This window comes from Catharus ustulatus, chromosome Z (assembly GCF_009819885.2).
Source record: "Catharus ustulatus isolate bCatUst1 chromosome Z, bCatUst1.pri.v2, whole genome shotgun sequence".
NCBI classification, from domain to species: domain Eukaryota; kingdom Metazoa; phylum Chordata; class Aves; order Passeriformes; family Turdidae; genus Catharus; species Catharus ustulatus.
In genome coordinates, this window is record NC_046262.2 from 29497368 (window position 1) to 29509916 (window position 12549).

The 12549-nt window shown below is 34.8% G+C and overlaps 1 protein-coding gene across 50 annotated transcripts in view; it reads right to left on the bottom strand.

The window, feature by feature from the left end:
- Positions 1-483: 483 nt before the first annotated feature.
- The window catches only part of PTPRD (protein tyrosine phosphatase receptor type D), a 1216292-nt gene continuing 1204226 nt past the window's right edge, over positions 484-12549 (bottom strand). For all 50 annotated transcript variants that reach the window (XM_033085150.2, XM_033085149.2, XM_033085148.2 and 47 more), the window contains 3 exons: positions 10951-11105; positions 6968-7103; positions 484-4461 (listed from right to left, as the gene is read on the bottom strand). In XM_033085150.2, coding sequence (XP_032941041.1) covers positions 4393-4461; positions 6968-7103; positions 10951-11105 — 360 coding nt within the window. In that variant the 3' untranslated portion in view covers positions 484-4392. The remainder of the gene's footprint in view (positions 4462-6967; positions 7104-10950; positions 11106-12549) is intronic.

Consider the following 12549-nt stretch of genomic DNA (forward strand, 5'->3'; position numbering starts at 1 on the left):
AGTGCAAAACAGAAATCAGTCAAAAGTCATGATGGCTTGCCACAATTTCAGTAACTGAGTTCTGACAAAATTTACCCCAGAAGCTGTCAAATCTGCAGAAATGAAAAATTCACAATTCACTCAAATTGTGGATATTTTGCCTTCTTTGAGTTGCACCTATGAATGGAGAGAAATCTGTTTTCTCAGTGTAGTGGTATATTTCTAAAGCACACAGGGGAACTCCAGAGGCATGTAAAGTGTGGTAATTTCAATTAAACTCATGAAGCTATGAGAATTTATGCCAAAAGGTTTGTCTGTGCTGGCTCAAAGCTTGCTGCTGAAGATGATATATATTTGCTAAACTAAGAATGTATATTCCACTGTCCAGCAGCTAGTTAAGAAGATTAATGACTGCTTTGGAGTTCCAATTAAACTCCTTTATCACCAAGAGGGACCAAACAAGTTTTGATTTAAAAAGCACTGCTTAAGAAAGAAGACCAGGGCTGCATAACACTGACATTTTATTAGAATTCATCTGTAACAAATGGAACTTGTGTCAGCAAAGAACTGATTTTCATACAGACTTTCTTTTGCCACCAATGTAACGAAGTAAGAAAATAAAAAGCACGCCTTTCATTCTGTAAAACATTTACGCGTACTACTAATTAGAGGTAATTGTATCTTTTTTAACAAGCCATTTTACAAGGTAATTTTTTAAAGTTTTTCAGTCTATGCATCCAAAACAAGAGCAAAGAACACAAGTTTTTATTATCTTTGTAAAGACACTCCAAGCTTGAATGGCAAAGCCACATAACGGATGGTTATAATGAGACCTGCAGCCTTCTGATATCTGTGGAGTATCAGGGCACCAAGGGAAAAAAAAAAGAAACAAAAAAAAGAAACATAAAGAAAAATGGGAGAGAATAAAAGGGGAAAAAAAAAAAAGCAATTGCTTTTTCTTTTTTTTCCTTTTTACATGTTCTGTGTATTTTAAATACATACAAGTGGATTTAGTAAGTAATTTCTTACAGATGGGTTCAAGTTATTATTGGGTGTAGAATCAATAGGGCAGTGCATAGTACAAAGGTATTTATAGAAAGTGCAAATCTCCTTAGAGGGTCACTCCTTCTTCCAGCCATCTCCTCTGCTATCTAACCACTCAAATAACTTTTTAAAAACGAGCTAAATTAAAATTCTGTATAAATCATTTTTATATATTTTGTGGGTTTTTTCCGCATTGCAACTAATTACAAAATTAGACATAACTACACATACAAACGTAAATAATAGCACCTACTGGTTATGCTGATGAAACCCATTTTACGCTTGGAAATGTATGATGCATGTAGACAAAGATGCTCACAATTTAAATTAACTGCAGAATGCATGTTCTAGAATGCAGAAAGTGGAATGCACATCAATGATGCTAAGAGCTATCTTAAGAAACAAAAATCTGAAAGAAGTATTTAGTTGTACAACAGTTTTTCTCACAAATTTGCTCTGCTTTTTTTGTATTTCTTTTACTCCCTAATTTTCTTTGGAGCTTGAAAGAAGACAGTCTGCTAGGGAAAATGCACTGATCTTTGTACAGATCAAGTGTGCAGGAACCTTCCTTAGTCTGTGTTATCAAAATGACACTTTGTTTTGTATTTCTGATTTCCTGTATTTGAGTTGAAGAACATGACCACACTACATAACCTGGCACTTGAATAATTATTTCAACACATAAATCAAGAAAGAAAGAAGAGAAAAAAACATAGTGCACATTCTTCTCTGGTTCAGATGTAAGTTATAGAATCTCATTCTGAGGTAGCCTTCTATAATACTTCTATTCCATATATATATATATTTATATTTCTGTTTTGATTTTTTTGGTTTGGGTTTTTTAATTACAAAAGTGCTCAAATACCATTACTGGAGTTTGGTCTTTCTTATTTTTATTTCTCATAGGAGTGCGAAAATTGGAAGAAGAACAAAAAATATTGAGGCCACATTGAGAAGCCACAGCAATGCTCCTATTTGAAACCCCATAGAAAGCATCCTTTGATGCTGATGTACTTACAGTGACAGAACACATGGTTACCAAGGTAAATGGCATTCTAGAAAGAGTCTCAAAAAGTAATTTGTGCTGTTTAGAGAATTTTCCTTTTTCCTGGGATAAAATCTGTCAATCTCCAGTATGTCATGTGGGCTCAGTCTTGCTTGCCTTACATGAACCTTTCCACTGAAAGCAAGGGTTTGACTTTAGCAATCTGTTGACACAAGTGAATGAACAGGACTTGGCTCAAAACAAAATTTGAAAAAAAAAAGAAAAAGAAAAGAAAAAGAAAGATGCATAAGCAATGCTGATGTCAACTACTGCTACTGTGCTGCTACATCTTGGCAATGACAGATAACACTATAACCAGTGATAAAGTGAGTTTGAAAAGCCAGCCAGGAATAGATTTCCAATTTGTGGGTTATTCTCTTATTAGAAATATGGAAAGATAAAGGGCCTTGACTACCTATGTGTTTTGGGTTATCATTTATTACCATCCATACTTGATTAGAAACTGGAAATGCATATTTCTCAAAATTGTCTGGTACATGTATTAAAATGTTTGAAAAGAACAACAGAGATATAAACAAACTAAACTAAATACAAATGAAGGCTAACTTAAAGAAATACTATTCAAAATAGGCATCAAATATAAGGCACTCTAAATGTAAAATTAAAATAAACCCCAGCATCCCCAAACAATGCTGTATGCCACAAAACATTTGATTTCACAGAGCAATGTGTGTTTGGCTTTGCCCTGTTACATACGATAAATGTAAATTATATAGCGCACACTATAGACAGTATACTATTGAATACAATTTTAAAACATCTTAATACCTAGTATATTACAACATTCTCCCCTCCTAAAGGGATATGCACTGACCTTTCCCACATGCACACCTCCTACATTTAATAATATGATTTCTTATTGCACTATAGTGTTACAAATATTGAACTTCACTTGAAGCCTAAATCACATACTCTGTGTGCGTGTGTGCATGTGTGTGCTCTGTATGTGTGCATGTGTGTGTGTTCAAGTGGAAATGTGGATAGAGATATTATTTGGGATAGAGATGGCATTCAATATCAATGATGTGCATTCCTCACTTCCCTTTGAAACAGAAGTCTATGGGCCTTAAAAATGCAGAGATGATAAAACTGTGGTTTGATATAATTGTAATTTGTGGAAAAACTTTTCCAATGCTTTGATAAATCCAGGTACGTAAGGATTGATATGTTTATGTGCATGTGTGTGAATCTGGATCTGAATCCATCTGTATTCTCTGCAGCTATACAGAGAGTCAGAAAAGGGTAGACAGTAATACATATATATATCTATATATATATATAAAAGAGAGGGTGTGAGTGTGCATGTGCATATGTGTGCGTGCGTGTGTATGTGCTAGCAGCATCTTTATACTTTGCGCCTCCCTGTTGATTCCAAAAGAAACCAAAAAGCCCCATTTTCATTTAACTGATTACAATGAATGTTTTCTTAAAGAAAAGATAAAACCAAATAAAACTACAAAATTAATATCTAACAAGACTGTGGTACTGTAGGACTGCACAAAAATGTGCAAATTTTCAAAGTATCTAACATTTCTACAGCACAATATTACAGATAACAGTTCTACAGCTTAAAAAAAAATCTACATTTTTAAACAAAAATATTAATAGTTATGCAACCTTTTCTTTAATTCACTTCATTGAATGATAAACTCTTGTTAAAAAAAGGAAAAAGTTTACACAGTTAAAAATGAAGCACAGGTCAGCAGTATCTTTACAATACTAAAAAACTAAATCAAGGACTTTCTTCTTAAACATTCCCACATTTTCCCTAAATTGTTATGATGAGCAGTAAGGATGGGAAAGGGTGATGTTGAAGTAAAGAGTCTGCTTTGTTTGGGAAGCCAGAACCCAACCTTGCAACAAACATCTTGCACTGAACTGCAGTTCTCAAAACTCCTCTTTGCAAAAGCATGTAATCCTGAATAAGATGATCACTCTTTCTGATTAATTTCCTCTTCCCTTTAACTTCAACCAATGTCAAACCCTTGAGGTATCTGTAAATGAGATCCTTCAGACGCCTCAGTGGTCAGGATTCTTTTATTATGGTTAGATTATTAAACTGTGAATTCTTGGTCCACATGGAATACTTTTTGTTGGGTGGGGTTTCTTTTTGTTGTTTTTTTTGTTTTATATATCCCCAATATTTTTGTTCATTTGTTTTTTTTTTATTATTTTTTATTTTATATATCCCCAATAATTGCTCCTTAGCTAAGAGTTAAGAAGTACTTCTAAAGCACATCGTATGGCTCAGAAGCGGCTCTCTGGATCTTAAAGGGCCTGCAATAAAAATCCACAACGGGTTTTTATGTTGCATAGTGATCAAAGCTGCCCAGATACTCCAGTGCGGCTCGATAGCAGAACTGGTATTGATCCTAGAGAAAAAAAAAAAGAAAACAAATGCATCAAAAAGTCAGCTTGGTTGATTTCTAGTTTCTGTCAAATAATAGTGAATATTTTGTAGTTACAAACAAATATACTGCAGAGGCATCTGCAGTTCAGCAATATTCACTTGCTGACATCAACAGAAAACCTCTTTGAGTTACAACAGATGAAGATAGACACTCATTTAATGCAACAATAATTTTCACAGAATGCAGCTTTTTTTTTTTTTTTTTTTTTGGTGCACAGACTACATACCCATCTATTGACAGTCTGTTATTCTGGATTAACACAATAGCAGCATAATGCTTTCTTCTAATAGGAACATGCTAGGGTGCTTTTCCCTCACATATTTGAAAATAACTAGCAAAATATACAGCGAATTCTACAGCTAATACAACACACCAAGTAAAAAGATCCATCATAGCCTTAATATGGAATGCTGTATGGAAAAACATCAGGCTAAAAATCATATAAAGAAAGCAAACAGAACCTCAACCTTCCAGTAATAAAGGCTTTGATGAAAACATGAAGATACCTTGGCCTGTGGCAAGAAAAGGGCCTAAGAGAGAAATATGGAGCTAAAGGACCTTATTCACATATACAAGACTTAATTTCAAAGTATGCCTGGAAGCAGGGAAAAGTTTAGTGTGGTGAGAAATTTGCTTATACCTCTGATGAATCCAACATTTGCAAGTTTGTTTTATTCTTATCTCCATAAAGCAGTCCTTTTGCACATTCATGTTATGTTGCACGTTTACACTAGAATGGCACATCTGTGTCCTTATTTTCAACTGCATTCTTGGTTTAAATGACAAAAAGTAAAAAAAACCCAAAAAACCCCAAAAACCCCAAAAACCCCCAAAAATCTAAAAAAACCCAAAAAACACCAAAACCCCAAAAAACTCAAAAAACAAAAACCAAAACAAAAAAAAATGAACTATAAAAAAAATTTGTCAAAGATACCAGGGATGTCTGTTTATTTTTCTGATAGTGCTATGTGTTAACTGCACAGGTTGCAGCTGTTAAGATCACAATTAAAATCCTTTCAGAGGCCAGGAAACTAATCAGATATTTGCTTCACTGAGGTGATGTGATTACTAATAGTTCATTTCTGTTAGCTGGAATAGTTAGAACTGTGGCAGAATACATTACACATATGCCTGAAATTTAAGTGTATGTGTGGTCCACATGGAAGTGTTTTATTTAATAAGGATTAAATTTCCTGGCAGTTTATAACGCTGAATGAGAGATTTGTTTGCCACAGAATCCTGGAAGAAATGCGTACACAACACTTCTTCTTTCAGCTGTGGGGATGAAGAAATAAGTCAAAGCAGGGCGAGAGTGCATAGATAGCAAAACCGAACTCTGCATTTGTCAGGTAGGCTCTAAGAAGCATCGTTTTCTGTATACTGTAGTTATTTCTTGGAGCCAAAATGACAGAAAGCAGTCATTTTTCATTTTGCTTATCCAGTAGAATGATGGTAATGGAAAAGAAATGGAATTAACTCTTCAGTATGGTCACAGTGATTTACTTAGCTAACTGACAAGATTAAAAGTAAATATCTGTATTTTTCATATAAGTTTTTATGAAGTTGTCTTCTTAAACGTAAAACTACCCAGCTTCTACTGAACAAGTTTAATTTTCTTGTGCAAAATGACAAACTCTGGGGAACCATTTTAAATTTCACAGACTTAATTTAAAGGCCAGTGTCAATCAAATTACACTAAATAAATGTGTGATCTAAAATGTTTCGCTCCTCTCGCCCGTTTTGCTGGTTCTCCTAACCTGCTGACTCTGGCTTAGTGCAGGTTTTCTGCTCAGAAATTAAGCACAACATTAACTGATAACATTTAAGCATTCATTATGACACGACAGAGTTCCAAGTATACAGGCCCAGGTAACTGGTTTATACCATTTACCCTTTATTTCCCTATGCCACACTTACTAGCATAGAAATTATTTACACTATAGTTATTATTCTATACAATATATAATGCTGAATTTACCATTATGATTTTCAGGCCAAAAAGCCACTTGCTTTGTGACACAAATTTAAGAAAAACATGAAAATAATAGTGTCAGTCTGAAAACATGATCAAGACCTTGCTCCCAGAAGAAAAGAAAAAAAATCAGTGGATCCACCTGCAGAAACAATTTGCCTGCCTCTTCACTATCACACATTTCTGCCAAGGAACAAGGATGAAATAAAAAAAGCGTGATGCATCACAAATGGATTTTCTCAACTACCATAATTTAGGATCCACTATTGAAATGAATCTGTTCTTCCTCATCTTGCAGTAACCACTGCAGTAACAGGAAATAGTCCTCACAATACCTTTAAGGTAGATTTTACCTGTAGTCAGAGGGCCAATATATGACTTTAGATATAATAGTAAGCATTTCTTATACAGTCTCTATCACTGCATTTTTTGCTTGTGTAAATACCACTTCTTTTCCATCACCATTGCATTGCATATGGGTACTGTTTTGCTCACCTCTGTCTGTACCATGGCTGGCCGCTGGGTCCTTAACATTTTGACAGTCTGGAAGATGTCTACAACACCTTCGTATCTCATTCTTTCTAAAACAATGCTTAGGGTTATGAATACTCCAGTCCTTCCAACACCCGCACTGTTGAAGAGAATGAACAGAAATAAAAGGAAAACCACAAATGTTAATTGACAGTTAATGCTGAAAGAATTGGCTGACAAATTCTTTGTGGTTACAACACACCATATGTGTACAAATTTCTATATGGGGAAAGGCTCACTAAGCAAAATTCCACAGCGTGTTACCACATTGCATTCAACAGAATAACTGCACTCAAGCTAACTTTACATCTACTGAGTACATCCTGACTCTCCAGTCTTAGTTGCAAAGTGACTTGGTTTGTCCATCCAGACCTACAATAATCAGTGCATTGTAAAGGCAAATGTTAACAATTATTGCCGATGACATATATTAGAACCGACAAGAGAAAATGAAGCTTTAATGCATTTTTATTGCTTGCTTTTAACTGTTCATGTATATGTCCTGTTCTGTATATTTTCACTGTGTTATTTTACCTTCTACTTTGAGTTAGAGGTCTAGATGTTCATTTAACATTGAACTTGTTTGTACATGCTCCAATTCAAATAATGGACACAGAAAAATCTCAGTTCAGGTATAATGCAAGTTTGACTGTCTGGATCTTTGCCTTCCAATTCTGATATACATTTACCATGCTTGTCTACATTAGCCTTAAAAATCTTTGAGTATATATAGCTTGTTTGCTCTCTGTTCTGTCCTGGGTTTCTGCTATTAACTTTAACATTCAAGAGGTGATGGAAATTCTTGCCATCAATAGAGCCCATAGCTGTTAGCTTTTAAAATTAAACAATCATTTATTCACAAGGATTATCCTTTAAAAAAAGAAACAAGTAACTACACAGAAAAAAAGACTTTCTAAGTCTGAACTTCTATGGGTGGAAACTAAGCATCTTGTCATGTCACTGTTGATACTAATAATTTCAGAAGGTTTTCTCCAGCCAGATAACCTTGGGAAGTTGAGTATTTATGAGACCTATTCACCAGACAAATGAATGGAACAGCATGAACAACAGGAAAATCTGAAGAACTCTTGAATGTTCATATGGACTATGCCAGAAATCCAGCAAATTCATGAAACTAGTGAAACTGAATGTTCAAATTGTATGATGGTATTTCAGTGTTTGGTCTAGGTCAGTGCACTTCTAGGGCTATTAGACATATGCAATTAGATTTACTGATTTTGCATAGGCTGTGTGCCTTCAGATTGCTGAAGCCGAAGGACAACGGACATACCACTTTTGACAGAATATCATGCTGTCAGTGATGATTTACCTATGTGGTATAACAACAGCCCTGGATGTCTAAAGCAATTGTAGTGTAAGGTACCCAATGAGGTAAATTAGATGGCTAGTAATTAAGAAACACCCTGAAAAATCCTGGATCCTGCTTGTTGGAAAGAGCTTGAACTTTACAGACCTGACAACAGTGTGATCTAAACTAAGAAACCCAGAAAATGACCAGCAGAATGAAGGCAGATTACCAGTTTACATTCTCCTTCCCACTCCTGCTCTGCCACTTAAGTATTAAAAAAAATAATTCTAAATGTGTGAGAGGATTTCTGGTCTCATACATCAGATAAATCTTTGCTATTTTTAAAAAATGACTCGGAAATCTCCAGCAAAAGGAAGAAATTTATTTGTTGCCTTGTGTACTTGAAAAATCAGAAAGTACCTGGAGACAGTAGTTAATGAGGAAGAGAGACTAATATGGAATGATCTCAATGCCTGAAAATCCTAAGTGGTCATCAAGTATAATATCTTGAGAAAAGCTTGTAGGAAATTGATCCTGTTCTGCTTAGAGTGGCAAGCATACTTTAACATTGGAACAATTCCTATCCAAAAATGTTTAGGATTTCTAAAGTCAAAGAAATCCTTCATGATGCACTGACTCACAGTGATTTATAATTTAGACTAAAAACTAAGGTTAAGATGCTTTAATGAATGTGGTTGTATTGATTTTTGTAAGAGAGAAGAGTTTACCTTTGCTTTCTTAAATAGTTTTAAGTATCTGCCTCATGAGATTAGAAATTTTTTAATTCAACACACTGACCTATTTGTAAAAATGCTAGGGAAAGAGAAAATTTAGAATTGTGGGTTGTGGGGGTTTACTGTGTAAGAGAGAAAGAAAGCTTGTGAAAATTGTGTAGAGTGTGAAGGAGACCCAAAGGAAGTGACACTAGGGGAGTTTTAATTCATGTTAAAACTCATCATGCTACAAACTGGAGGCATTATTTCAGTAATTCCTCAGACACCCAGAAAGCATAGGTATACAGGATCTTGTACTTTCTGAAAGAAACAAACAAATTTACTAATTTGCTATTCATGAAAGTTGACTAACAGTAGCAATAATGATTAGCATTAATCAGTCCCCGAATTGTCATTACAACAATAATAAAGACATGTAAAATCCAATCCATGATTCTTTACACTGGATTTGACTTTGTTTCTAGCAAAGTCAATGGTAGAAATCCGTAATTTTACCACGAAAGATCACATCCATTTGGGAGGGATATATAAGGTACTGTAAGAAGTATTCACTGTAGTCACAAGTGGACAAGTCTGCATGGTACAAACAACATAGCAGAATGATATCATTTTGCTTTCTTATCTGCATAAAGGCATAAATATTGCTTATTACCCCTGTCCTCTCAAAACTCATTAATGATGAAGAATAAGGCTTATTCTTATCTGGGTTGTCCTTCATCTCCCTTGTGTAATGAATCCCAATCAGTGTTCTTCAATGCTATTCTCCTGAGCAGGCCATAAAAAATTTTAGGCACACAAGAAAAGTAGGATTCAAGTATTCCAATACATTCATTTTGTCTATCTTTCAGATTAGAGGATCATAAAGAATTCAACTTCTGTTTACTCCTGACTTTGGAAAGATGAGAATTTCTCTCCCACTGTTCACTAGGCTTCAGTAAACTCATTCGTCTTCAGGATAGTATTGGGGCACTACTTGGCTTGCAGTAAGGACTTGTAAATTGTGTCAGCATTTTACATCTCTGTTACATAAATAATAATATTTAATCTAAAAAAATCATATTACAAAAATGAGAATCTAAAATACTTTATAAATGGAATTTATAGAAAACAATTTATTAAATAAGAGATAAAAGATAAAGATATTATTTTTGGCCATCTGCTATAGACTCTAGAATACTGTAGAAAAAATAAATAAAAAAACCCAAGAATATTAAAAAGCCCATGCTGGATTATTCCTAACCACCATGCAAGCTGTTTTCATCTGCATATCAATTGCATCAATTGCAAAGGAATTGAAGGAATACATCACATAAAAAATGAGCAGTAAGTTCTGAAGTTAGAACTCATCAACTCAAACCTCAGTGATTTTTTTGACAGGAAAAATTTCTAAACACCACTTTCTATTCCATTCCCTTTCTTGACACAGCTATCTTTTTTTCTCTTTTTTTTTTTTTGTTTTTCCTCATCTTGATTGCTACTAATGTGCCACTGAGGTGTAACTAGCTTGTTTGCAGCTAATAATTCCCACCAAAGTAAAAGCCTCACTTTCAATTTCTAGTGGAAAAAGTATCAGATGTAGCAGCCTGTGATAAGGCCTCCACTATGTCTTCTGTGTGCAGCACTGACCAGATTGCTTTTATGCTGCATTTAGAGGCATTTATAAGTGAAAAAACATGTGTTTCCACATATTTCTGAAGAATAATTTCTGTATAAATGGAATATCACAGAACAGTTCCCATTTCATAAAGCAGTTATGTTCCTTTTTAGAGCCTCTATTTGATTACATTTTATGATAGTTCACCTCTGAAATACTGTTTAAATATACACGTTTGCCACAATCAACAATCAGCTTTAGGGAAACCAAAGATCTCCATATAATTTGTTTTTAAGCTTTGTTTACTTACCTGCAATGAACAGAAATTGGTCCATCCTGACCAAATTGCTCTTTTGTTTTATGCACTTGGCCTATGAAGTCAATAAATCCTTCTCCAGACTTTGGCACTCCTTGTTCTGGCCAGTCAGTGAACTGGAACTGCCTCACTGTTCGGGACTGACCGTCCTTTAACAAAAGACACAAATAATGTATCACAAAAGTATGTTGCTGTGGCTTAAAGCTGGTCAGCCAACAGTCTTAAAGACAATCACAAAGTAAGGATGTTGAGAGGAGCTGGGAATGGCTAAGATCACATTTATGGAAACTCTTTCAACTGCAGTACTACTGTCTGAAATTTTGTATCAGCTCAGTAGTGTTATAGTTAGTTTCATTAACAATATTGCATGGATTCTCTCCCACACCCCATAGAAGAGTTGTCTAGCACTCTGATGGTGTAAAAAGTACCTGAGGCCAAAGCCGTACCACCACTAGGCTATATACTTTTTAGGTATGTTATGTTTTGAATCCTGTGGACTACAAATTCCTTTATATACAGATCAGGTAGGATAAGGTCATCTAATCTGACTTTCCATTTCTGAGATATGCTCAACTACTTCACAGCAGGAATATCTTTACTGATAAGACTTGTTTAGTCATTGCCCTCCTTGCAGATTTTATCTTTAATAGTAAGCTGCTTTCTATGAGGTGAACATTTTCCCTGGAAGAAGATGGATAAACAAGCCAGTTGTTTAACAAATTTACCTTCAATAATGGTTCATTGAACTCACTAACAGCTTGGAGTTAGTTAGAATCGAGAGGAAGGGCTTCCTTTCTCAAAACAAGCCATCTGAAGCTCTTCAATCTCTGTGGTTAGGAATACTAACAGCATTTCTTTCAAGCACAGAATATTGCATCATAGTTATTTTTATACTGGAATTACTAAATGCCAACTTGTGCTATTCAATGTGTAAAAAGTCAGGACACAGAAAAAATGCAATACAAATGAATATAGCAAATTTGTTCTGCATTTTCAAACATTGATAATTTTGACACTGTCAATCTGCACAGCTAAAATGTTCAAAACAAGTCAATATGAGCTACTGATGTTAACTGGTGCCTCCAGACATTATGTTTTCTAAGCACCCACCCTGTCTTCAAAACAGTCCTCTATTAAGTGAAACTCATGAAAAATTGAAATTTCTTCTAAGTAAAACTCATGAAAAATTGAAATTATTACTGGAGATTCCCCTCAAAAAGCAGCAAGTTATGCTGGAGGCAAGAACGATCTCTCTCTCTTTTTCCTTAGACCACAAGCACTCAGCTGTTACAGACCTTTGAAATGATACAGAAGTAATTTTAAATTTAACCAATGAAACCCCAATACTTTGCTTTTGTATTTCCTCTGGTTCTGTGGGATTTTGCATCCATGTCTCAGATGAATGAGGAAAGCAGAAAAAGTGTGTGTGTACCAGGAACTACTCCATGAGAGAACAGCCATACTGTCTATGTCCACTAGAGCACTGTGACAACAGTAGTAGTCTCTATCTGTGAAACACTTTTCTCCACTTAAACAAATATGTGATGTTTGAAAATATTCACCCAGTTTGATTCCTCATGCACATTAACAAAA